This window comes from Marmota monax, unplaced genomic scaffold (assembly GCF_021218885.2).
Source record: "Marmota monax isolate L192 unplaced genomic scaffold, Marmota_monax_Labrador192_F-V1.1 WCK01_AAM20220418_F8-fsc00087, whole genome shotgun sequence".
NCBI lineage: Eukaryota > Metazoa > Chordata > Mammalia > Rodentia > Sciuridae > Marmota > Marmota monax.
In genome coordinates, this window is record NW_026693476.1 from 5,525,183 (window position 1) to 5,553,178 (window position 27,996).

The window sequence follows — 27,996 nt, forward strand, 5'->3', positions numbered from 1 at the left end:
GAACTGAAAAGGTTAAGTAGAGAAAAGACTTATTGGAGCTTGGGATTGTTTTTTCTCCCTTCCCCTTTTCAGCCCCCTCCCCAAACAGGAAGGAACGCGCGCCCAGCATAAACACAGGCCATTGCTCAAGGTTCGTCACCACAACAAACTGGAGGTTAGACGCTCCTGGAGACCGAGCCTTAGGTCTGGGTTGCTAGGCACAAAAAGGGACTCTTCCCCACAAACCTGTGAATAGTGTGGACCTTACCCAAGAGTTTTAGTGGTCTCCTTTTTCCGTTTTCTTTTTTTTTTTAAACAAAGCTTTGAAAGTGGCGACAGGCAAGCAGCAAAAGTTTCTCTCTGAGCCAAACCTCTAGCCTTGCACAGACACACATTAGGAGGGCTGTTCCCACGTCGTCTCCACCATCATTACAAATTACAAACGTAGCGATTACAGAACATACGCGGAGAGGACAGAAAAGCTTCCACACCCACCCTCCCACCCCCACCGTCTTCTCCAGAAACCGCTTCCTGGTCCCAAAAGCACAAATAACCCCTAACCACCGCGATAAGCAGAGCTGGGAAATATACACGCACAAGTCACACACTGGGAACCTGCCACAACAGCCAGGGAGGGGGAAAAGAACCGGCCGGGCGAGGAGATGCAAGGCGTCCCCCTGTCACTTGAGGACAACAACACGCCTAGAGGAGAAGTGGCAGGAGGCAGGGGGAGTTGCCCCGCCAACAAGCCCGCAGTAGCCCACTTTCCCGCGAACGCAATCCCGTTCCGTGACGGCGAGCTGCCGGGCCGCAGGACGCGGTGCCCGATGCCAGACGGGGGCGACTGAGGGAGGCGCCCCCCGCAGGCCGGGAGCCCAAGCAGAGCCCGCGGCCGGCCGAGCCCGCCTCGGGGTGCGGATGGGAGGTCGCTCCCCACGGAGGCCCCCTCCCGCCCGGCCTGACTCACCGCCGGTGTGTCTGGTTCTCAGCCGCGAGCTGGGGCTGCCGTGAGGAGGCGGCGGAGGAGACGAGATCCGGGGCCCCGCCGCCGGGTCATCATACCCCCCGCGCGAGCCGGCTCGGGCCCCGGCCCCCGCCCCCGCCCCCCGGAGCCGTCCCTGCGCCCGTCCCGCGGGGGGAGCCTCTCCAGCCTCCCGCCCGCTCCGCCACCCGGCCCCTTCCCGCCGCCGCCGCCGCCGCCGCCTCAGCCCTGCGCGCTCCCGCCTCGGCCTCCCGCTGCCGTCCGGGGCCACAGCCGGGCCCCTCACTCCGCAGCCGCCGTTGTCGCCAGACCCGACGAGCGGAGCCCCGAGCGACCGCCCCTATCCGGCCAGCCCCGCCTCGCCGGAACCATCCACCCGCCTGGCGCCATGACACCTACTGAGGCGGAAGTGCGAAGGAGCCCGCGGACTAGGACGACCGCATAGTACTGATGGCGGCGGGAAAGGGTACACCTCCGTGGGGAGCCAGCTTGGCCGAGTGCGGGGGTCGCACCCTCCGCACCACAGGCTCCGAGTGGTTTACAGGTGGCGGTAGGGGATCCAACTGTAAAATGTCATCCCACCCAGTGTGACATCACCGTAGTTTAGAGTATACCCCAGAGATTGGGCAGCTCGCAGAGAGGCAGTGTCTACCCGGGAAACCTTCCTGGGGTGAGGAATTACCTCCACTTAGGCTTTCGTGTTTCGTTACCTTGTAGAGACGCCCTAGCAGCATGACATCCATGTACTGGATGTGAAAGCCTTCAGGGACATCGGATGCCCTTTAGGGATCTGATTGCTACCTTTGGAATCTGTATTTGCGTTAAGAAGTAAGATGAAATAGCTGTGCTCTAAACGCATCCTCTCAAAACGCGAATGAGCGAATGCCAACATCATAATTTTCTTGCCTCTACCAAAGGTAGTAAGGGTGTTCAGGAAACAATGCACTGGGCACAACGTTCTTGAGAAAGCGGGCACTGCTTGAAAACTAGCTTATCCTAATAGAAAGACAGTCTCCCAGCCTCAAGAGATTCTGGAGATGCACCTCCAGTTGTGTAAAATGCTGTGTGTGAATTGGGGAATATTTTAGGGAAACTAATATAATTCATTTGTTGCATCCCACAAATGCTAGAGGAACCAATGATCTGAACCCTAGAAAGTGATAGGAGCCGGGTGTGGTGGCACAAGCTTGTAACCAGATACTCAGGACGCTTAGGCAGGAGGATTGCAAATTCAAATTCCAGGCCAGCCTGATCATTTTAGCGAGAATATGAAAGAGTCTGGACCCGCGGGTTGTGCATTTATGCAATCCCAACGACTGGGGAGGCTGAGGCAGGAGGATCCTAAGTTTCAGGCCAACCTCAGTAACTTAGTGAGACCTTCTGCAATTTAGTGAGACACTGTCTAAAAATAAAAATGACGGGAAAAACTGTCCAGAATCATGAATATTTGCATATACTCTTTGAGGAGGGAAACAGATGTGGCTGAAACAGGATTCTGCTATCCATTTCTATTTCTATCTCACTCATTATACATCCTAGATTTCCTTGAATCCCTATCTCCTCAAAAAAAGACAAAATTTTTGTAAAATGTTCTAGGGTCCCTTTTAAGGGAAGTAATTTGGGTTTCTCCCTGGCTAAACGACACTGGGAGCAGTTCCATTTTATTGGGAACAGGGAAGTTTATTTCCCTAGAGGACCAGGGTTAGCAAAAGTGTTCAATCCCACAGGGCAGTTTTGTTTGCTTATTTTCACAGAAACTTCCTTCTTACTGTTTAGAGAACATAAAGTCCCCACATCGGGCTGACCCTGGAAACATTAAGACATGAAGAATGAGGGAGGGTGCCTGCCTGGTAAACCAGGAAAAAGGCAGAAACCTGAGGCTGGGGATGAACAGGTCCTGCTCCAAAAGCAAGCTTCAGGCACGCTATTTACCTTGCCTTGGTTCAACAGCTCTCATCTCCTACTCTCCCAAGTTATATCTCTTTCCTCTTTTCAAACATACCTCAAAATTTACCCTCAGGGGATCCTTTCCCAAATGACTCCCATGTTATCTTCATTCTGCATTGCCTGACAACTTAGATCATTTATTTATTTGTACCTTATTTACTTGTTGATCTCTGTTTTCAACTGTTCTCAATCTGTCTTATTATGCAGGCAGTTCGTTTTCTTATTTATTTATTTATGTGTTTATGGTACTGGGGATTGAACACAGAGGCATTCTACCACTAAAGTGCATCCCCAGCCTCTATTTTTTTATTAAGATAGGGTCTTGCTAAGTTGCCCAGACTGGCCTAAAATTTGCAATTCTCCTGTCTCATACAGGTGTGTGCCACTGGGACCCAGCAGGTAAGGAGTATCTTAAAATCTAGTACTTTCTTCTTTCTAATGTCATTCATTCATTCATCCAGCAAACTGCTTGTATGCCTGCTCTATAGAGCCAGACACTTCCCTAGACACTGGAGCCAGATGTAAGATGAATGGTCTTTTCCCTCAGGGAGCTTACAATCTAGTAAGGAAAAAAAATGAGTGAGAGTCAGAGAACATCATCAGAGAAGGTAATATTTGAATATGATATGGTTAAAAAAAACTTAACAGTTTAGAGTCATTTGTCCATTCGACACCTATATATAGGGCATCTTCTGTGTACCAGACACTGCATTAGAAATTAAAGGTGCAAAGAAGAAAAGGCAAGTTCTATGCCCTGGAGAAGCTTATGGTTCTATGGAGAAGGGTGTGAAATTAGTAAGGTAGATTGAGTCCATTTTTGTTTGTTTTCTCCCTTTTTGAGGTGGCTGGAGATTGAACTCAGGACCTGTGCAATGTTAGGCATGTGCTCTACCAGAGCTACACCACCATCTCCTGTGTTGGTCTTTGAAAGGCAATGAAGAGCAATTAGAGGTTCAATCAGACAGGTAATAGGAGAGAACTGATACTGGTAAGGGCAGCTGGCTGGAGAAATGCAGCCTAATTAGAAAACAGGATGAGGGTTCAAACAAAGAACATGAAGATAATGGGCCAGAAATGTGAAATATTTCCTCCCAGACAAAGTCAGGGCAGCTGGAAAGGGAGATGAGGCTGTTAGTAATTAGAAGCTTTGATGCCACAAGATGGATATGATCCCTCCAGGGCTTAGAGCCTGGATTCAGTGTTGCAAGCAAGAAGTCACTTGTTCAGGAGCTGCAGTGCTTAAGGACAAATAAGAGAAGCTAACCAGAAGGCTGTACCTTTGGAGAAGCTAAATCCAAAAGGTTAGCCAATGCCAGGTGTGGTAGTGCATGCCTGTAATTCCAGCTACTCAGGAGCCTGAGGCAGGAAGATGACAAGCTTGAGGTCAGCCTGGGCAACTTATGGAGACGCTGTCTCACAGTCAAAAATAAAAAGGACTGGGGATGTAGTTCAGTGGTAAGTGCTCCTGAGTTCAGTCCCCAGTACCACCAAAATTTTTAAAAATCTAGGAGCAAACAATCCAACTAGTAAGTCCAAAGTTTTAGGAAGAAAAAGAGAATTCAAGAAAAAGTCAACAAGTTGTAAAACTGGGAAATCCAGATGAGTGGGAAGGTCTGAAGTGAAGAATAGGAAGCAAAACCTGGGAAAATCCCCTGAGCCAAAAGGAAGGAAGTCTTGATGATTTTTTTTTAAGTCCAGATCCCAGATATAATTTCAAACATACAGAAAAGTTGAAAGAATAATTTTTAAAAAGCACCTATGCACCCTTTACCCAAATTCACTGATATCATCTCTCCCCTTTCTTTATTATTTGTGTTCTTAGATTACATCTGTAGGTAGGTAGAATAAAGGTATAAAACACGTGCACATACACATACATTTTTTTCTTTTGAAAGTAAATTGCATGCATCATGCCCCCACTTGCCCCTCAATACTGGAATATCCTAAGTACATTGTCTTACATAAATATAATACATATAGTTATCAATTCCAGGAAATTTAACATTGATATGATACTTTATCAATAACCCATATACTAATTTTTGTCAATCGACCCAATAACATCTCTCAGCATTTTTCCCCTCCAGCACAAGATCCAATTTAGAGTTATATATTGCATTTAATTGTCCTTTCTCTTTAGGTTCCTTTAATCTGGAATAGTCTTGTAACCTTTTTTGGTCTTTGGTTTTTTTTTCTTTTTTTTGTACCAGAGATTGAACCCACTGAGCCACATCCCCAGCCCTTTTTTATTTAGAGACACGAGACACAGTCTCGCTAAGTTGCTTAGGACCTTTCTAAATTGCTGAGGCTGGCTTTGAACTTGAAATCCTCCTGTCTCAGCCTCCCAAGCTGCTGGGATTACAGGCATGTACCACCAGAACAGACCTCCCCACTCCATAATGGAATGTTCCTTATTTTAGATTTTTTTGTTTGTCTCATGTTTATTCATTATTAGATTCAAGTTATCCACTCTTGGTCTAGATACTACATAAGTGATATTGTGTCCTCAGAATTTCTTACCCAAAGGGCATGATGACTCTTTGTCCCTCACCTGGTCAAGATGCCTGATTTCTCCGAAATATATTTACTAATTTTTTCCTTGTAACTAATAAACAATATGTAAAGAGACACATTAGATCATTCATTATGCTTCTATGTTTATCATCTACTGATGATTCTTATCTATACCAGTCCTTCTTTATCTCTTATTTAGTTATTTGGTTGCCTATTTATTACTGACAGGGATGCATGAGTTACTATTTTTTCTATGGTTTGTAATTCATTATTCTCCTTAATTATTTTTGTGCTAGAATTTTTGAGATTTAGTAAATAGGTACCCTTTCAAGTTGGCTTCTATATCCCTCTTTTTTTTTTTTTTTCTTTTTTTGTATGAGGATTGAACCCAAGGGAGCTTTACCATTGAGCCAGCCCTTTTTACCATCATCCCCAACCCTTTTTGAGATGGGGGTCTCAGTAAGTTGCTTAGGGCCTTGCTAAGCTGGTGAGGCTGGCTGTGGTCCTCCACCTCAGTCTGATGAGTTGCTGGGATTACAGGTATGCACCACTATGTCTGGTTTTCTGTCTTTTTTAGCATTGCTGAATAATAGAAGTTCCAAGTTCATCTTTGACTTATCCTGGCCGAGCCATTTCTCTAAGGAGTCTTAGTCCTTTTTGTGGGAATTATATTAGAAAAGATCTGGGCATTAATCCCAGAATGACTTATTAGATGCTTGTGGCCTTGGGTATGAATGCCAACCCTGAATGGACAGTGTACTTACTTATCCTTTCCCTGAGTACAGCAAGACTGGAATTCCCAAGATTTTTCTTTCCATGACTCCTTTAGGGTATCTTTAGTAGAGAAAGCTTGAATAGGGGAATGAGGCAGATTTTCATTGCCTATTCCATGAATACTTAGTTAGCTGCTGTAGCAGTCAGCCCAGTCAGCCAGTCCCCCATATCTCTGTGGCTTAACCCAATTAAATTTTACTGCTTGCTCACATCATCAGTTCATTGTGGGTGGTAAGAGTGAGACGTTTGTTTTGTCCCATGAAATCATTCAGGATTCCAGGAAGTTCATCCAGATTGTTGTGGTTTCACTATTCCTTTTAGCCTTGGATTTTACCACTAGATTTTAAGTCTCAGACCAGAAAAAAAAGAGGGGGCGGGATATGGATGATTATGTAGAGTTTTTATAGGCCAGGCCTAGAGGTATCAAATACATGAATCTATTCTACATTCATTGGTAGGAACTCTGGAACATGAATATTGCTAACTGTAAGGAAGGGTTAGAAAATGTAATCTTAATCATATACACAGAAGGAAAATAGATTATAGTAAAATTAAGATAAACCACTTTCTGCCTCACCCAAAAGCCATTCCCTATATTACTTCTTTCTTATTAATCCCAGTTTTGTTCAGGTAGAAAGAAGATCCTTTGGTTTCAAGGAAGGCAAGTTCCTCCTCTCACTCAGGAAATAAATCACAATTGGTCTAAACCAATCCTGGTAATTCCATTTCTCTTTGAAACTGATAGGTCTAGGGAGGGGTCTGGGACTTAGTTCTGGATGATGAAATACGACAGGAAGTCTGCTGGGAGGCTCCTGAGGGGAAAGTCTTTTTGTGTAAAGAAGATAGTATTTTGAGGGGAAAAAAAGTCTTTTGCTCCTGCCTCTATCTTATTTCTCAGATAAAGGCAGGAAGACAGGTAGCCTGGAGCTCCCAGAGCTATGTTATGACTACAAATACTACAACAAAAAGCAACCGAGAGAAACAGCATGCTGATGACAGAGGAGAACATGGGAAAAGCAGGTCGTGGAGGAGGTGGTTCAGCTTCTGAATGAACTTGGCACTGCCCACTTCTGAACTTCCTCTTCTTTTGTATGGTACTGGAGATTGTACCCAGGGGCATTCTACCACAGAGCTACCCCCAGCCTTTTTTTATTTTTATTTTGTGACAGGATCTCACTAAATTGCTGAGGCTGGCCTCAAACTTGCCATCCTCCTACCTCAGCCTCCCTGTTATACTTTAACCTCCTGTTACATAAGCCAAACATGCTTACCTGATACTGGAGAGAACAAGGAGATATTTTCTAAAAGAAGGAGCTATTCTGTGCTGGCCACAGGTTCTGAGAAGTAAAGGAAGATAAAGATAGAAGTGTCCTACAGATCTGGCAATTACATAGTCACTGTTAATTTTATAGCAACTTTAGTGGCATAGTGGGGGCAGAAGCAGCGTGGTTCCTCCATGAGATTATGCATGGTATGAGTGACTGACAAGCTGGGAAGGAAGGTTTGGCCCACCTTGATGATAGAATTTATTATGGGTAATACCTTTATTAATACCTTTATTCAGCCCTCAACATCCAAGGGAGTTTCTTGGGTTTGAGCTGTCCACATTGGCTACATCTGGGAAGTCATTAGCAGAATTATTTTGACTTTCTCTCACTTCTCACAGAAATAAGCCAAGAAAAGTTCTGGCCCCTTACCGGATGTTATGAAGGACAAATCTAGCATAAGTTATGGGGATTAGACTAGAAAATTTTGGGGACTGGGTTCCAGCAGAAATGATAGCTTGATGGAACAGGAGTCTGAATGAAGGGCAAGCCTATATGATTTAAGTGGAAGATTCTAATACAAGCAGTTAAAAGGGGAGTGACAGTGGAGAGTGGCAGCAGTTGCACAGCAATGCACTAAATGCTATTGAATTATACATCTTAAAATGCTTAATTGTATGTTATATGAATTTTACTTCAATAAAAATGGAGACCAAGGGAGGTTTTCAGAATTTAGAATGTGTGTGCGATTTCATCCTTAATTTTCAAGGGCCAATCCTGAGACTTGTTTTGGGAAAGAGCAAATTCCTTAAATTTTCACAAAACCAATGTTTACTACTACTCAGACCCTCCTTCCCCCATAATTATTTCCAATGCCCCCTTTCTCCACATAAGCATCTTACTCTCACTTTTATCAAGTACCAACCCTTTATCCAGCAAAACCAAGAGTCGGGACTTTTCCCCTCTTTCCCTGGGCGGTTATTCCTTGTTGTCATGTTGGCTCCGTTCTGTAGCTTCTTACCTTTCTTTAACCAACTCTACACACGCTCTTAGCACCTACACCCTATATGTCTTTCCCTATCATCAGTTCTAAGCAACATCAACAACCAAAATAAATGCTCTGGGAAGGCATAACAGGTATCCACAAAGGAGAGGGCAATGAATCAAGAACTTGAAATTTGATAATTGAAGATTATTTGTGTTAAATTACTTTATACTTCCTGCAGACTCAGAAATCAAAAAGGCCCCCATGAAGTGTTCCTTGTGCAGTACAACTCCTGACATGTGGTTGGTACTAATAGCTGTTCTGGTGAGTAACCTACTGAATGTTTATTCACAGTGCCCCAAACTTCAGAATTCAGTTAACTAGATCAGGCTCAGTGGCCCTCGCCTGTAATCCCAGTGGCTTGGGAGGCTGAGGCAGGAGGATTGCAAGTTCAAAGCCAGCCTCAGCAACTCAACAATGCCCTAAGCAACATAGCAAGACCCTGACTCAAAATAAAATTTTTAAAAAGGTTTGGGCTGGGGATGTGGCTCAGTAGTTAAGCACTCTAGAGTTCAGAACTTGTTACAAAAAACAAAACAAACAACAAAACCCCACCCTGTCTCAAAATAAAAAAGAAAAAGTGCTGAGTTGCAATCCCCAATATTGAGCATGCACACACACGTGTACACACACACACACACACACCACAAATCCTAGAATCTGGGGAAATGTAACCTCTAACACCAAGGCTTGGGTTGATTCCACAGTCTGTAAAACACAATTTTTTTCTTTTAAAAACATAGTTATTGGGCTGGGGATGTGGCTCAAGTGGTAGCGCGCTCGCCTGCCATGCGTGCAGCCTGGGTTCGATCCTCAGCACCACATACAACAAAGATTAAAAAAAAAAGTTATTAAACATATCTCTTATAGAAAATAGTGTTCATTAATAAAATATTCCAGTTATTTACTTATATTAAAAATTAGCTCACTTGTTTTTTTCTTCATTTCTTCCATATGTGTATTTATATACTACTTGTGTGTGTGTGTGTATGTATATTTTTTAACTATAATATATGTGTATAATATATGTACATATATATGTAACTATATACGTAGATCCATATATGTACACTTTTCCTTTGTAAAAGAAAAGATATTGCCCTGTATTTGCTTGTACTATAAAAGAGGTGACTCTAAAACATTCATTTCATACCCAATAGCAAGCCCCTTTCCTCCCAAACTCCAATTTAGTTCACCACTATCTCTCATTGCTGCAAGAACTTCCTGACATTCTGCTTTCATTCTTTCCCCATTTTCCATCTGTTGTTTTTAAAAATATACATCAGATCATATCACTCCTCTGCGTTAAAGCACTCCAACAGCTTCTTGTTGCACTTAGAATGAAATCCAAACTTTGTGTACATGGGTGCAGGTACACGTGTGTATATGTGTGCATATGAGTGAGGTTAGTGTATGTGGTAGAAGAGAATGAACCCAGTGGCACTTTACCACTAAGGTACATCCCCAGCTCTTTTTAGTTTTCATTTTTGAGACAGGGTCTTGGTAAATTGCTGAGGCTGGCCTCAAACTTGCAGTCCTCCTGCCTCAGCCTGCTGAGTCACTCGAATTCCAGGTGTTTGCCACCATGCCTGCTGGCCCAAACTTCTTTCCTTAATCTATCAGTCACTTCTGATCCAACTCCTGCTTCCTCTGTGAGCTCATCTCTTCTTCCTATGTCCCTCTGACACACACTTTTCTTGAGGATTCTTAGGCACAAAACTTACTCCCATCCCAGGGTCTTTGTGCTGATGCTACCTGTGCTCTGTACCCCTAGGCATCTCCTTTCTTTTTTTTTTAAGTTTAAAAAAAAATTGGCTTGGGGTGGGGGGGCGGTACTGGGGATTGAACTCAGAGGCACTCAACCACTGAGCCACACCCCAGCCCTATTTTGTATTTTATTTAGCAACAGGGTCTCACTGAGTTGTTTAGCACCTTGCTTTTGTTGAGGCTGGCTTTGAACTCACAATCCTCCTGTCTCAGCCTGCCGAGCTGCTGAGATTACAGGTGTGCACCACCATGCCTGGCTTAAATTTTTTTATTTGTTCTAATTAGTTATATATGACAGTAGAACAAATTCCGATTCACTGTACACAGATGGAACACAACTTTTCATTTCTCTAGTTGCACATGATGTTGAGTAAAATCATACATGTACCTAGGGTAAAGATGTCCATCTCATTCCACAATCTTTCCCACTCCCCCTCCCCTCCCCTCCCCACACTCCCCTTTGCCCTAGCCAAAGTTCTTCCATTCTTCCCACGCCCCCCACTTCCCATTATGGATCAGCATCCACTTACCAGAGAAAACATTTGGCCTTTTGTTTGGGGAGATTGGCTTACTTTGCTTAGATTGATATTCTCCAACTCCATCCATTTTCATGCAAATGCCATAATTTTATTCTCTTTTAATGCTGAGTAATATTCCATTGTATATATATACCAGTTTCTTTATTCATTCATCTATTGAAGGGCTTCTAAGTTGGTTCCACAGTTATTATGAATTGAGCTGCTATAAACATTGATGTGGCTGCATCACTGTAGTATGCCGATGTTAAGTCCTTTGGGTATAGATTAAGGAGTGGGATAGCTGAGTCAACTGATGGTTTCATTCCACGTTTTCTAAGGAATCTCCAGATTGATTTCCAGAGTAGTTGCACCAATTTGCAGTCCCACCAGAGATGTATCAGTGTACCTTTTCACCCACATCCTCGCCAACATTTACTGTTGTTTGTATTCTTGATAGTTGCCATTTTGAGTGGGGTGAGATGAAATCTTAGTTTTTTTATGAAAAAAAATTTTTTTAGTTGTTGATGCACCTTTATTGTATTTATTTATATGTGGTGCTGAGAATTGAACCCAGTGCCTCACAGATGCTAGGTAAGCACTCTATCACTGAGCCACAATCCCTGCTTCCCTTAGAGTAGTTTTGATTTGCATTTCTCTAATTACTAGAGATGTTGAACATTTTTTCATATATTTGTTGATCGACTGAATATCTTCTTCTGAGAAGTTCTGGTTCAGTTCTTTACCCCATTTGTTGTTGTTTTTGTTGTTTTTTTTTTTTTTTTTTTGGTGTTAGGTCTTTTGAGTTCTTTATATATCCTGGGATTAGTGCTCTCTCTGAGGTACGTATAGAAAAGATTTTCTCCCACTCTGTAGGCTCTCTCTTCACATTACTGTTTCCTTTGCTGAAAAGAAACTTGTTAGTTTGAATCCATCCCATTTATTGATTCTTGATTTCTTAGGCTGTAGGAGTCTTGTTAAGGAAGTCAGGACCTAATCCAACATGATGAAGATTTGGGCTACTTTTTCTTCTAATAGGTACAGGGTCTCTGACCTAATTCCTAGGTCCTTGATCCACTTTGAGTTGAGTTTTTGTGCAGGGTAAGAGATAGGAATTTAATTTCATTTTGCTGCATATGGATTTCCAGTTCTCCCAGCACTATTTGTCGAAAAGGTTCTATCTTTTCTCTAATGTATGTTTTTGGCACATTTGTCTGGTATGAGATAACTGTATTAATGTGGGTTTGTCTCTGTTTCTTCTATTCTATGCCACTGGTCTACATGTCTATTTTGGTGCCAATACCATGCCATTTTTGTTACTGTGGCTGTGTAGTATAGTTTAAGGTCTGGTTCTGTGATGTCTCCTGCTTTGCTCTTCTTGGTAAGGATTGCTTTGGCTATTCTGGGTCTCTTATTATTCCAAATGAATTTCATGAATCCTTTTTCTGTTTCTATGAGAAATGTTGTTGGGATTTTAATTGGAATTGCATTAAATCTGTATAATGCTTTTGGTAGTATAGACATTTTCACAGTATTAATTCTTCATAACCAAGAACATGGGAGATCTTTCCATCTTCTAAGGTCTTCTTCAATTTCTTTTTTTAGTGTTCCGTAGTTTTCATTGTAGAGGTCTTTCACCTCTCTTGTTAGATTGATTCCCAAGTTTTTTTTTTTTTGTTTGTTTGTTTTTTGAGGCTATTGTGAATGGGGCAGTTTTCCTAATTTCTCTTTCAGAGGGTTCATCACTGATGTATAGAAATGCATTTGATTTATGGGTATTAATTTTATATCTTGCTACTTTGCTGAATTCATTTATTAATTCTAGAAGTTTTCTGGTGGAATTTTTGAGATCCTCTAAATATAGAATCATGTCATACTGGAGATTTAACCTAAGGGCTCATAACCACTGAGCCACATCCCTAGCCCTTTTTATTTTTTATTTTGAGACAGGGTCTCACTAAGTTGCTTGAGGCCTCATTAAATTGCTGAGGCTGACTTTGAACTCAAGATCCTCTTGCCTTAGCCTCCTAAATCACTGGGATTAGAGGCGTGTGCCACCACACCCAGCTAGCCAGCTCCTTTTTATCACCCAGGTCTGATCTTAATTGTCAGTCCCACAGAGACGCCTTCCTTGACCACATCTAGAGTGCTCCACACCACCATTAGCTAATTGCATATTCTTTACCCTATCACTCTCTGATCTTTCTTTATGTATACCGCCCTTCTCTCCTTTAGAATTCCATGTAGAGAGGACTTTATATCCCCAATGTCTAGAATAGTGCCTGAGACAACATAGATGGTCAATAAATACTTGTTTAATGAACAAATGAATGAATGGATTTATCTACTCACAGGATAGCTGCAAGATATAGAGACATATAAATTGTCAAACTTAGCATTCAGTAGTTGTCAGCTCCACAGGGCTAAGAATTCTGCTTTATTCCCTGCTTTAGAGAAACATTATTGATGGAAGATTACCTAAAGAATGTTCAACCATACATTATTTGAGATTCATTCATTTTATTAATTCAACAAAAGTTTATTAAGAAACTGCTATGGCCAGGCATGGTAGCACATGCCTGTAATCCCAGCAACTTGGGAGGCTGAGGCAGGAGGATCACAAATTTAAAGCCAGCCTCAGCAACTTAGTGAGGCCCTAAGCAACTTAGTGAGAACCTGTCTCAAAATTAAAAAATAAAAAGTTGGGGTTGGGGATGTGGCTCAATAGTTAAGGACCCCTGGGGTTCAATCTCTGGTACCACCCCCTCCCCCCAAAAAAAGGAACTTACTATGTGTCCTAGACACTAGTGACGCAGCAGTGAACAAAACAGACCAAAACCAAACAAAAAATCCTGGGTTTTACATTCTAGTAGAATAAGAAACACAGTAAATTAAATAAGCAAATGATATAGTATAACAAAAATATAAGTGTTTTATGGAAAAACAAAATGAAACACACCAAAAAAATGGGGGCTAGGGAATTTCAGATAATGTGGTTGCAATTTTAGTTAAGGTAATCAAGAAAAGGCTTGCTGGACAAAAACTTGAAGGAGATGAGGGAGCCATGTGGGCATCTGGGTTGAAAACACTTTATGGAGAGGGGCTGGGGATGTGGCTCAAGCAGTAGCGCACTCGCCTGGCATGCGTGCGGCCCGGATTTGATCCTCAGCACCACATACAAACAAAGATGTTGTGTCTGCCAAAAAATAAATAAAAATTCTCTCTTTCTCTCTCTCAAAAAAAAAAAAAGAAAAGAAAACACTTTATGGAGAGAATAAATGAAGCTGAGAGCGCTCACCCAGCACAGCGCAGTGGGAGAAACAGAAGTAAAGGGTGAGGGAAAGTCGACAGGGCAGGAAATCATGACGGGGATGCAGACCACCATAGGGAACTTTGGTTTTTACTGAGCTGGATTTCAACAGAGAAGTAGCATGATCTAATTCATCTCATCCTTCCTTTGGGGACTGGACTATATACTTGGGGAGTAGAGAGGGGCAAGACTAGAAACAGAAAGAACACTCAGTAGCTCGGAGAAAAAATATGTTGCTTGAACAAGGGTGGTAGAGAGAAAGATGGTGAAAAGCAGTAAGATTTGAGGCATATCTCAAGGTGGAGTCAACATGATATACTGAAAGTAGTAGTTTGGATGGAAGGGGAAAGAAAAGAGAAAGGGAGAATAGGAAATGGAGACCACTAGAGAAACATAATAGGACTCCTTGGCAGTAGGGAAGGCCATTTTGATATGAGATCATGAATTTTAAATAAAATCAGTAGGCCTGGTTGAGTGGTTTTTCCAACAACATCTAATCTAGCTGCTCCATTGCAGACAAAGAGTAGATCGATAGTATGATCTATCCGGAATTGAAGTTGGATCATGGGATATATATACTGGTGGATCATGGGATACAGTCAAGTCCAGATTCAAAGGAAGACTGGGAGAGGACTTATGAACAGTAGAACATTGGCCAAGCAGGTACTTGAGCAAATAAGCTGGGCAAGAAGAAGGTTCAAAATTGAAATTTCAGATGTAATACAATTTCTGGTAATGACAGAGTGGTAAACTAGAGGGAGAAGAAGATCTTTGGAGATGGGGGAGGTTAAGAAAATTGAAGCACTGAAGTCATCTGGAATGATCAGAGTAAAGCAAGAGAAGGCTGTGAATCAGTGACTTAAGCCTCAATAAATGTGAAGAAAGGGTGTTATGGCCTGATGGCAGGTGCTTCAGAGGAGGAAAGATTTTCACAGGCAGGAATGGGATGATGGTCAGAGGCAACAATGGGAATAAGGAGGATCTCAACTTCACCTCCTTACCCTGAGGTTGGAGAAAAGAAAAATGGACTCTACTTGAGAAAGCTGGCCAGAAAGCAATGTGCTCAAAAGAGAGACAGTCTTTCATTTTGGCAAGAAAAAGGAAGGCCTTCAGAAAAGATATTGAAGCCACAGGGGAATTTGTTGATCACAGAGCTAGAGATCTGAGATCTCAGTGAAAGAGGGTTGGGAAGTGTGAAGATTAGATCTTAAAGACTTGGACTTAGAGTAACTGGAGTTTAAACAGGGTTTCAAGTGTAGAAGGATTAATTCTACCATTTCTGGGATTGATGGTCCGGGAAAGTTGCCACAGGATATCACTGCTTGGTACTCCTAATGCTGAAAGACCTCTTTTAAGGCTTCATATGTTGTAAGAATTTGAGTCATAACAGTTTAGAATAAACACTGAGGTACATGGGAGAAGGGGGTGGATCAAGGTCATAAGGAAATGAGAAGCAGCTTTAAAGATACCAGAGGCTGAAATCTGTGACCATACCAGTTATATGGTTTGTTTCTCTGATGGTTCTGCATTCCTTCTGTAGGAGTTGAAAAGGAGAATTCTAGAATCAATTCAAAGTTGATGGTTTATAGAGATGATGTGGGAGAAGAATTGAGAAACCAGATCAAGCACACTGCTGGCCCTTCATTTGTGCACAGTATTCTGAAATGTTCAGCTCAGGCTGCTCTGTTCTGCACAACTCTTTAGACTCTGGGTCCCTGATCTGCCACTTGTTCTTGGCCTTGCCTTGGTGGAATTTTAGTTAAACCTACTCAGCATCACACTTGAGACTTACTATGATTTCAACCTTACTCTCCTTTTTCATCTGGACAAATGCATCTTTGAATGCTTCAGGTACTGGCTCTTTCTCTTCTTTTCCTTTTTTATGTTTTTAATTTTGGGTACTTGGGGTGAAACCCAAGGGCACTTTACTACTGAGCTACATCCCCAAACCTTTTTTTTTGCGGGGGGGTGGGGTGGGGGTGATGGTGGTACTGGGGATGGAACTCAGAGGAACTTGCCCACTGAGTCACATTGCCATCCCTATTTTCTTTTTGTTTTTGTTTTTTTTATTTAGACAGGGTCTCAGTGAGTTGCTTAGTGCCTTGCCATTGCTGAGGCTGGCTTTGAACTTGTGATCCTCCTGCATCACCTCCCAAACTGCTGGGATTACAGGTGTGCACTACTGCACCCAGCCCCCACACTTTTTTATTTTTTATTTTGAAAAAATGTCTCACTGAGTTGCTGAGGTTTGGGCTCTGGGTGTAATTCAGTGGGGTGTAGTGCAAAAAAAAAAAAAAAAAGGGAAAAGAAGATGAAAAAATAAAAGGCTAAATTGCTGAGGGTAGCCTCAAATTTGTGACCCTTCTGCCTCATCTGCCTTAGCTTCCTGAGTTTATGGGATTACACACTTGTCACTGTACCTGGCCCTTCTGACTGGACTGGGCTCCAGGGATCTCCTTACCAAGGAAGTACCTTGATTAGCAAATCCCTCATTGGATTTTTGAGTCTGAAAGGTAGGATTAGCTAGTGGCATTATATAGAGCATGCACTGGGAATATCAGCCATTGACTACCACTAAAATTGAAGATATGGCAGGGAGAATAAGGCAACATTTTAAAAAAATGTGTAGGATAATTTTGTCTGCTTTGGTCACTTTGTCTCATGTCATTCTCTTCCAAATCCTATGTGGTAGGCATTATTAATTCCTATAAATGAGAAAAATTAAGTGCCAAAAAGCTAAATTATTATATACACAGCTAATAAGTCATGGGATCACTATTCCCAGCACAACTCGTCTAACTTGAAAATCCATGCGTTTTCCACTGTGGCGTACTATTTTGCAGATAGGAAAATCCTGGGAGATAAGACTAGGGACAGGGGCTGGGGCTGTAGCTCAGTGGTAGAGTGCTTGCCTCGCACACGTGAGGCCCTGGGTTCGAACCTCAGCACCACATAAAAATAAACAAATAAAAATAAAGATATTGTGTCCATCTACAACTAAAAAAATGTTTAAAAAAAAAAAAAAAAGACTAGGGACAGGCTGGGCCTCAAGACTCATGAACCTAAAATATTCTGCTAAATAGTTTCGGTCCTTGAAGGCTTACCAGTACAGGAAATGTCTACTCAGTAAGAGGTAACTTAAGAATTTTTATCCCATTGACAGGGAAATTCAAAAAACAGATTTTATGAGCTGGGCATATAGGCACACACCTGTAATCCCAGCAACTTGGGAGACTGAGGCAGGAGGATCACATGTTCAAAGCTAGCCTCAGCAATTTAGCAAGGCCCTAAGCAACTAAGTGAGACCCTATCTCAAAAATAAATAAATAAACAAAAAGTACTGGGCATGTGTCTCAGTGGTTATGTGCCCCTAGGTTCAATCCCTAATGAGAGAGAGAGAGAGAGAGAGAGAAAGGGAGGGAGAGGGGGAGAGGAAGGAGGAAAGAAAGAAAAGAAAGACCCAGATGGTCAGTGTATGAGCTAGTAAAATGGGTGTGAAAATTTAAAGAAACAGCTGCTCAAGGTTTTGTTTTTGTTTTCTCTTCCTAAAGGCAGATGTCCAAGTTTTTATTTTATTTTTTATCCCTGACTCCCTAAACACCAGAAATCTGGGCCCTCCTAATGTTTTGTTACTATAGAGCCAGACCCAATTTTCTTTGTTAAAAGCACATTGAGGATTGGACTATAGCACTGAGGACAATTCTGTCCTTCACTTGTAAAAAGTTGTGTGGGAGGAGTTAGGACTGGCAAAATAGCCATAGTACAATGGTGTTTAAGTATGTATATATTGTAAGGGGGGTGGCCAACAAGAAGTTCAAATCCAGCCTATGCAACTTAGTAAGGCCCTACACAATTTAGGGAGATCCTCACCCAAAATAAAAAACAAAAATGGCTGGGGATGTGGCTCAGTGGTTAAAACATCCCTGGGTTCAGTCCCCTGTACAAAAAAAAAAAAAAGTAAATATTGCAAAGGAAAGACTAACCCATGGTGAGCCAGAAATTTTACACAATTGAAAGATGATTCGATAAGTTATCTGTCAAGAAAAAGAACAAAGCCTCAAATCAGAAGGGCATTTCTTGATCTAGGAATGAGACTAACAAGGTGGAAGGGTGTAGCTAAATAAAAGCATTGTGGTCAAAACAAAGACAAGCTTAACCATTCTGAGAATCCCTGACAGGCAGTTGCTGATTCAGATTAATGATAAGGAAGAGCAGCAGCATTCTGCACAGGTGTAGGCGGTATGTCCTGGGGAAGAAAAAAGGGAAAACACCATGAACCCCGGACAAAAGAGCTGGAGGTGGTGGCAGTTGGGGACAGTGGGCAATGGGAGGCAGGTAGCACACTAACAACTACTAATTAATGTTGCATCTAAAATATGTGCACATGGACCCCCATACAGATTTTATCCTGCTTAAGAATTACTCCAAGAATGCAGAGAGAACTGTCTCCCCAGTCTTGGGTTCTCTACCCCAAGTCTGTTCTTTTTTTTTTTTTTTTTTTTAGTATTGGGATTGAACCCAGGAGTACTTCACCACTGAACTATATCCCTAGCCTTTTTTTTGGTACTGGGGATTAAGTCCAGAGATGATTACCCACTGAGGCACATGTCCAGGTTTTTTTTTTTTTTTTTTTTTTTAATTATGAGACAGGGTCTTGATAAGTTGCATAGGGCCTTGTTAAATTGCTGAGACTAGCTTTGAATCGGCCTCCCAAACTGCTAGGGTTATAGGCCATGCGCCACCATGTCCAGCCCCTTTTTGTTTTCGAGACAGTTTAAATTTCTGAGGCTGGCAGGAAATTTTCAATCATCCTGCTCCAGCCTCCCAAATCTCTAAATTACAGACAGGCACCACTGCACCTGGTTAAATCTCTTTTCTGATTAAAAGAAAAAAAAAAAAAAAAGCTTATCTACCTATCTCCTATTTCCTAACACAAAGGACAATCTGGGTTAAGAATGAGAGATGGTCCCCAATAGCCTGTCAGGCAGATATTTTTTTAAAAAGGGACTTAAGCCATTATTACAGTCCTTGTGGAAAAGTACAAGTTCTCCCACTGATCATGAAACAACTAATGGATCTCTAGGGAATTTTCTTTTTTAGGCATCTTCAAGCCTAATTGCAAGATCTTCATACTTCTTTGGGGTCATCTTTAGATTCTAAAAATAAGTTAATTTTAACTGGCTAGTTAAAGATATAGGCAATGCCGCATTTTTATATAAAATAGCTTTAAAAAACCAAATAAGGCACTACCAATATCTATTATGTCAGACATTGTTACCTTAGTAGAATAGTATGGCATTTTCTTATTATTAACATGCAAACATGTCACCAACAACTAAATTCCTTAAAGCCTTTTGTTTCTGCTCCCCCATCTGAATTCACACAGATCCACTTTAAGTAATATGTGTGACACAGCATGTGCCAAAAATGGACAGGCTTTCTTGTTGCTAGAAGATAACACAAATATGGGGGGCCCTGTACTGAGAACTTCCTTATCTCTCCCAGCCACCTGTGGGTCACACGGAGGTGAGATAACTAGAGGCTCAGAGAAAGTCAGACATAAATATTATTATTTATTATTATTACATACTTCATTGCTATTAGTAAATATTTATTGACTTAACACAGAAAATGACTTTCCACATCTTAACATGTACCACTCTAGTAATATCATTTGAACTTAACAAATCTTCAAGGTATTTTATTTTTTGTTTGGTACTGGGGCTTGAACCCAGAGGCACTTTACCACTGAGCTACATCCCTAGCCCATTTTATTTTTTATTTTAAGTCAGGGTCTTACTAAATTACTAAGGGCCTTGCTAATTTGCTCAGGCTTGCCTCAAACTTGCAATCCTCCTGCCTCAGCCTCCCAAGTGGCTGGGATTATAGGCAGGTGCCACCAACCTCTGCTGCTCAAGGTATTTTAATGTTCTCTTCTGCAGAAAAGATGGTAAAGAAACTTTTCTGGGAGGTAATTTGGCACAATCTGCAATAACATTAAACAGAAATCCTACTCCAGTAATTTACTCTGAGGAAATAACAAAAATACCAAGATATGTGCATAATGATATTCACTGTAACATAAAAAAATTTTAATAGTATGCAAAATGTTGGATAATATGGGATTTCAATAAGGCTTATTCACATAGTAGGGTATTATACAACTATAAAAATGTATGCTTTTGAATAATTTTAATGGCAGTGAAATGCTTATTTACAGACTAGATTTCTTTTTTTTGGTACCAGAGATTGAACCCAGGGGTACCTAACTGCCAAGACTCATCCTCAGCCCTTTTTCATATTTTACTTAGAGACAGGGTTTTGATGAGTTGCTTAGTCACTGCTGGCTGTGAACTCGTCGTGATACTCCTGCCTCAGCCTCCTGAGCCCAGAGTAATTTTTTTTTTTTAAGAACCAGAAGCTAAGAGCACCAACTGTGAGTGTTCCTTGAAATTAAACTTGAGGCCTCATGCACACTAAGAGTGCATTCCTCCTGCCTCAGCCTCCACTAAGTTTTATCCCTAGCCCCAAGAACCAACATTTGAAATACCCATCATGTGACAGATTTGGAGCTAAGAGAATTTTACCTATTATTTAATTTCCATAGCAATCATGAGTGGTAGGTATCTCCATCTCTATTCTATAGCTCAGGAACTGAGGCTCTACTAAATTTAAGCATTGTGCCCAGGGTGCCCTGGATTCAAGCCCAGACAATACCCAAGTTTCCTGCTGTACCACGTTTCACCTGCTGTGGCTCCTAGTAGGCCCTTGGGAGGCTTACAGTGAAGGTCACTGACAAAACAGAGCTGTGTATAGCTTTCTCAAGAGCAAGGGCTTATTTGGCTTTCTAACTCTTCATTTCTTCCTCCAAAAGTAGAAAACTCTTAACCCCACTATTTTGTATAATTAGTAAGTACAAATTTTTTTAAAAATAGTACTATATACATATGTATTTTATTTTATTTTTAAAATAGCCAACTCTTTCTCCCTTAGGTAAGGAATAGCCTTCATTTCTAAGGCTTGAAACTCCATGCTGAAGCTCCAAGTGTCTGTGCCCTCTCAGAGCCAATTTCCTCATAGCCATGGGATCAGCTGTCCTGCTTATTGGTTTGGCATTTTGTCAGGTTATGAGCAGAAGGACAGGGCAGAACTGCACACCCCCATCTCTTCCAGCCAGCTGGTTCCTTGGTCTTTTCCCTGGATACTAAAACAAACAGGCTGTGTGCTCTGGCTCCCTGCTCAAACCAAGGGGGGTGGGGGGCACAAAAATATCCCAGCTATGTGAACAATCAGAGGAATATCTGGCAGCACATTTGATCTTTTGTAATTTTATTTACACTTTATCCTTCAGCCAAAGTCAGTGCCTCTAGGCAACCAGAAGCCCTCATACCCTAAGCCTTAATGATCAGCTGGGTACTGCCTTGGTGAGGGGTACCCAACCCCCTTGCTGGTTCTGTTCCAAATGGGTCCCCAGTGACACTAACTGCACCTCCTCAGAAGAAGGCAGATGTGGAATTTTTCACCAGTGTTCCAAGGCCTCTTCATCATTTCCTCTTCCCTCCCAGAGGCAGAGACAGGAAGTTACTTGGATGGGGTCAGAGCAAGTCAGTGACACCCGGGTTTGGAACGTGCTGCTTAGGTCACCACTTTATCCTTCAGCACCACAGTTCATAATTAAAAAAATAAAACTACCTAGGGACTTTCATCTGGAAAGAGAAGAAGGGGATGTGGGGATGGCACATGACACAAAAAATAACAATGGGAATAACCTGATCCTTTTTGATTCACACTCTGACTCTTTCTGCACCCACATAAAAGGACTGTATGTTCATAAAAGTTTGAAAAATAGAGGGTTAAACAAAGTTAAACAGATTAAGTTACTATAGGACTACTAAGAACCTTTAATGTGCTCATGCACACTCTGAAGGGTTTATAATGAAAAGTGTTTCTTAAACATAATGAACTATAAAACTAAGGAGTTCATAGACACCTTGACTCCAATGAACAAGCTTTATGAAGTGCTGCTCTATGGTGAGCACATAGGATCCTGAAAAGAGAAGTAAGGCCCCAAAGAAGCTTTCACTATAGTCTTCAGTTACTATCTTCAAAACTGTAGTAGTGTATCTGACAAAGTTGTAGTTCTCCATTCTCCTGTCTCTACTTCAGTGAGGGCTGATGGTATTTTTCCACCTGCTGGTCAAAGCTTTTGGAAGAGAACCCTGCCTGGAAAAAGTTCACTGGAGTCAGAAGGTATTTTAGTGCCAGGCTCCTGAACTCAGTAACTAGAAGTGGGGCAGCCTTGCTGCTGTGAGATGGGGGAGAATCATGGCTTATCCAATCACTCTGGTCCCCTGTGGCTGCTGGGCCATTATTGTCTTCCCTAGGTATCAAGGGTGGATCTAAGCCAATTTCCTCCCTGGGTTTTGGAGAGATAAATTTTTCATCTGGAGTCTTTAACTGCACTGAAAATCCCAAGGGGGCAGTCAACACAGTCACCATCTTCTGGGATTCACAAAAAGGAGCTGCCTTGTCCCATTCTTGGCTGCAGGGGTCTGGGAAAAACTGCTTCTTGACCCTCAAAGAATGGGGGGGATGTTGCTTCTCAAAGTCCCTTGGCCAGGGAGAAAGGTTTTCTTTCTTGGTCTTCTTAGAGTCCCTGTCAGCTTGCGATTGATCAGTGTTTTCCTCAGGGGTTTCAAACACAACACCCTGGATTCTTGGCCTCTTTAGCTTCCTTTCTAACAGCCAGAGAAAGCTTGGTTTTCTAGAGGAGGAACTCATGTATTGCTGCACAGAGTCCGGAATCAGGGGCATAGAGAGCCTGGGACTCAGGCTGTCCTTAAAGTAGTCTCCACAGGGCTGTCGACTGACAATGGGCAGGACCTGACAAGGCTTCAGTGCTGCAACAAATGTACGAAGCTCAGAGTAGGAGGAATGGTCAGAGTAAGGGATAATATGGATATCAGGGTGAGAAGTGTGAATTTTTCGGCTTGTGGGAAGAATAGCAATGGTAGGGTGGGACTGGTTCCAATGCAGCATGGAGGAACGGCAGATCTCTGTATGGTCCACAGCATGGATGCGGCCAGCCTTCTCTTCCACTGTGAAGACATCTGCCAGGCCCAGCAGCTGCACCAACTCCAGACGCCGGGGACTCAATACCACCCAGGTCCGAAACTCTAGGGCCAGTTGCTCCAGCAATGACTCCTTTCCTAGACTATAGAGTCCTAAATAATGTTAAAAGGATTAGGAAAAGTAAAAGGAGAGAATGAAGCTATTGGAGAATCCTAATAAATCAACCAAATGTTTAACAAAAATAAAAAATTCATGGGGAAAACCAGGGAATCAAATCAGGGAGGAGGTGGCATTCGAGCTGAGATAAAATGGAAAATGGAGGACAGGAGCAAACACAATCTACTCATTCATTCAGTTCAACAAGAGAAAGCACCTACCAAGTGTGAGGAACTGCAAAAACTAACAAACTATAAAAAGGTCTCGATCTTCCAGGAATGTCATCTGGACCCAGAAACAATGCAATCAAGAACAATAATAGAGATATACATACAGTGCTAGGAGGGCACAGAAGAGTAGCTAACAGCCTATGGAATTAGGGAGTTTCTGAAAAATGACAGCTGAACTAAGTCTAAGAATGGGTTAAGATTAATCTGGCAAGGAAAGGTTATGCCAGAAAACATTTTAAGAGGAATCATTCAATGTTACTAAAGTAAAAAAAAGAATTGGTAAGTAGTGATACTAAAGAGGTAAGCCAACATCATTAATTAGCAGTCCTGCATGTATTGGTAGGGAGCTGGGACTTAATTCTGAATGGCCTGAAGCAGGAATATGGCAAATTCTAATCAGAAGAATAATAAGATCAGAGCAGGACTTTAGGAGAAAACACACACACAGTAGCAACATTAACTGATTACCTGAATGAGAAAAAACTTGAATCAATTGGAAGGCCCAAATAGTACTCATATAGAAAGAAATAGAGACGTAAATTTGGGCAATGGTTATGGAAATAGATATGGGAGATATTATTTAATAATTGTTCTCAGATTTTTTCTGATGTCTCTATCAAATCCATAACAAGATTGTGAACTACTTAAAAGAACATATATTTGTTAGACATCAACTTCATTCCTGATGGTTCAAATTTTCATTTTGGGGCACAAACATACTTGATTTTCTTCCCTTTACATACTCCTAGTTTTTTCCTTTCCCTAGGCATACAGTAGGGATTTACATACTTGCAAAATAATCAGGCTCTACCACAGCACCCTCCTAGGTACTTCTATGGAAAATTCCTAAATAAAAATTTTAAGAAAAGCTAGGACAGATGTTTCTTTACGAGCAGTCAAGCAATCCTGAGGGTAGGGAATATTTCTCAATCAATTTGATAGTCACCTGGAGGGTCTATAATATTTTCAATATTTTTTTAACCTCATTTGAAACTCCTTTCAGGGTTGCGAATGTCCTTTTAATATATTCATAATGATGGCAGATCTTTTGCCTTTTGTGGACTTAGAATTTTGGAAATAACCAAAAAGTCATTTAGAATTATATCCATTAAACTTTTTAAAACAAAGATTGATTTTCATAAACTATCTTCCAAAAGGCAGCTCTAATTGAGTCCCCAAAATGTGTTATATCACTAGAATCACTAGAAATAGCAGTTGTTTTTTCAGTGAACCTAATTTAAAGCATAACCCTCACTTAAATATCTATGTTCTGATAAATTTCATTCATTCAAATAGCAAATATTTATTAAATGCCTCAGTGGTAAGCATAGAACTTACATTCTAGCAGGGAGACACAGAAAATAGAAACTAAATACAATAAAGATATACATTATGAAATATATTATAAGGCAATGAGTGCAATATTGTCCCTCTTCTACTTAAAACCCTTCAACAGCTCTTTGTTAAGTTTAGGATCAAATTCAAAATGGTGCTAGGTATGGTGGTGCAAGCCTGTAATCCCAAGACTTGGAGGTTAAGGCAAGAGGACTGCAATTCAAGGCCAGCCTCAGCAACTTAGTGAGACTATGTCTCAGAATAAAAAAATAAATAAAAAGTACTGGGGATATAGATTAGTTAGAGCTTCCCTGGGTTCAATCCACAGTACCAAAAAAACCACAAAGTCCAAAATGACAAAGCAGCCCTCTATCCCCTCCCACCTTTCCAGCATCCTTGCCCACCCAGTGTCTGTCATATTAGCTGCTGCTTCTTTGTTCCACAAATACACAACTTCTTCCCATTTCCATCCATGTTCTCAAGGAGTTTAGGTGTGTGTGTATGTATGCACCAGGAGAAGTGGGGGATAGGCAATAAATAATAAGCAATAACATATTAAAATGCAGGGTATATTGGGAAGTGATGAGTAGTATGAAAAATTAAAAAAGAAGTTGAATTGATCTAGGGAATCAGGAGTTAGAAATGTGAGAGTAACAATGGAGGGCAGGTTTAACTTCAATAAGGAGGTCAGAATAGGGTTCATAGAGAAGGTGAGAGCTGCTTGTGAAAGATTTGAGAACACTCAAAGAACCTAGATTCACTAGCTATAGGTGGAAAAAAAAAGGAAACGAAACAACTCACCAATCTTTATGTTATGTTGTGGGTACTTGCGAATGAGCCGGATAATCTGTTGGGCAGCTTCTTGTCGAGAAGGAAGAACCAATGCTGGGTTGCAATTGGTATTGTCTAGGTATAAAGTATGGATCTGTTTCCCCAATGTCAGGGCTGGCTCCTTCAGCATGGATGGCGTATATCGAAAATCACCTGGAAGAGAATATATGGAGGGCAGAAGGTCAGAGACAAAAGAATAGAAGAAAACTCTCCCCCTCCTCCAACAACAGATTGGTTGTTGATTTGTGGAAAAACTAGCATGTGTCCTGGCACTAAACAGTATATGCATTACAGCTTCTTTGTGGAAATGTCTCCATCCTGCTCCCATTTATACTAGGGGTTGAGCCCAGGGTTGCTTAACCACTGAGCAACATCCCAGGCTTTTTTTTTTTTTTTTTTTTTTTTTTTTTAACGTTTTGAGACAGACTCTCACTAAGTTGCTAAGATTGGTCTTCAACTTGCAATCCTCCTGCATCCGCCTCCCAAATTGCTGGGATTACGGGCCTGCACCACTGTGCCCTGCTCTGCTCCTGTTTTTTAATTATATAATCTTCACAAGGATTGAACTGTCAAAGAGTGGGCAATCAGATGAGAAGGGGTCACTGCTTATAAATGATGAAGCCAGAAGGCCTCCAGACTTCTATTGTGAGTTAAAGTTACTCAAGAAAAGTAGTATCTCAGCTGGAATGTGAGCAGGATCCCTTGGGAGACCCACCTGTATAAAGGATGGTTCCAAAGTATCCTTCAAAGAGAAACATGACAGAGCCAGGGCAGTGATTGGCATCGATGAGGGTTACAGTCATGGTCTCTCTTCCAGTTTCATCTAGAGGCAATACATGGCTCTCACCAACCTCCAAGGTTCGGATCCATTGCTTAGACACCTGAGGAAACAGTTGGGTCATCCCAGTAACCACAGACTCCCCTCCTGGAAGTACCCCTTACATGGATCAAAGAAAGGTGACCAATTCTGAGCCACCATGGAGTAAAAATTGTAAAGAGGCTTCCCAAGCAATCCCCTCTTCTACTTCCCACTCCCCATCCCACCCTTTGTATAGCTTTAAGAGTTTGAAAACAGTCTAGATAGTGATTCTCGAACTTTCTCTAGAGCATACTAATCCTTTGGGGACAATTGTTAAAAAAAAAAAAAAGAAAAGAAAAAGAAATCTTGCCAGATTTTTCAGGATCTCCACAAGCCATAGCTGCTGAATCAGATGGGACAAATGGGGGCTGAAGAGTTTGTATATCCATGTTACTTTTAGTCTTTTTTGGGGAAAGGGGACAGGTACTGGAGATTGAACCCAGAGGCACTTTTATCACTGAGCTGTTTTTATTTTTTGAGATAGGGTCTCACTAAGTTGAGGCCTAGCTAAACTGCTGAGGCTGACCTAGAACTTGTGATCCTCCTGCCTCGATGGGATTACAGGCATAGGCCACCACACCAGACTAGGTGGATTATTCATTTGTTTTGGGGTGCTAGGAATCAAACCCAGGGCCTTGGCAAGCGCTCTACAGAGAAACCACATCTCTAGCCCAGATGGATTCTTAAGGCAAGTTTGGGAGATACTAGCCTAGCTTATGTGAAAGAAATAATTCCTTTGGCTGAACTGATCTACTTAAAGCTAAAACATCTCAACATCCCCAGTCGTTCTGTTGAAAGCCGCACTCCTAACGATACATATTGGGTTCAAACAATTCCTGCATTCGTAAAAATTAGTCCTGTTGGCCCCCACTTTGTGACTCCATGGTTGTGACAGATCAAGTCCCCACCCAGATGCCTGGACCAGCTCTTAAAGAGGATTACTCCAGCTCCCATACCTGTAGGTGACGGTGCAAGAGGTGGGCGGTGATGGGGGAGCAGTAGAGGGGTCGGGCCCAAGTGCTAGACAGGCCTACGGTGTGGTCCGAGTGCATATGGGACAAGAAGAAGAGCCGAGCAGTACTAGCCCGGCGCAGGCTCCAAAAGTCCACAGCAATGGGCGTGTGGGGAATCAGGACCCCGTTCATGGTGGAGAGGATGGGCTCTACTGGAGCAGGGCTCCTGCGTGAGGATTCCACATCGGCGCCCCGGTGGAAGACATGCCGGGGCAAAAACAAGGCCGGAGGCCCTAAGGGAAAGCCAACCCAAAGGAGGAATAAGTTACTAGAATGAGCAAAAAGGAAGTGACAGTGTTCGAGGGAGTCGGGGAGAAAGCCCACATCGCGGAAGTTGCTCTCTTGAGTGCCACTCCCACCAGAGCGCGGGATCCGAGGCCCAGCCGGCACTCAAAGCGCGCG

At 42.0% G+C, this 27,996-nt stretch overlaps 1 protein-coding gene across 4 annotated transcripts in view; it reads right to left on the reverse strand.

Annotated features, from left to right (window-relative positions):
• The window catches only part of Hipk1 (homeodomain interacting protein kinase 1), an 80,333-nt gene extending 52,341 nt beyond the window's left edge, over positions 1-27,992 (reverse strand). Inside the window, exons 1-4 of one of the 4 annotated variants that reach the window (XM_046458328.2) lie at positions 27,538-27,992; positions 26,438-26,603; positions 25,693-25,875; positions 19,652-23,322 (exon numbers count right to left, since the gene is read on the reverse strand). In XM_046458328.2, the coding sequence (XP_046314284.1) occupies positions 22,256-23,322; positions 25,693-25,875; positions 26,438-26,603; positions 27,538-27,726 (1,605 nt within the window). In that variant the 5' untranslated portion in view covers positions 27,727-27,992 and the 3' untranslated portion in view covers positions 19,652-22,255. Of the gene's footprint in view, positions 1-946; positions 1,099-19,651; positions 23,323-25,692; positions 25,876-26,437; positions 26,604-27,537 lie in introns of those variants that run through there. The other 3 variants (XM_046458325.2, XM_046458326.2, XM_046458327.2) reach the window with 3 other exon arrangements.
• Between the last annotated feature and the right edge of the window lie 4 nt (positions 27,993-27,996).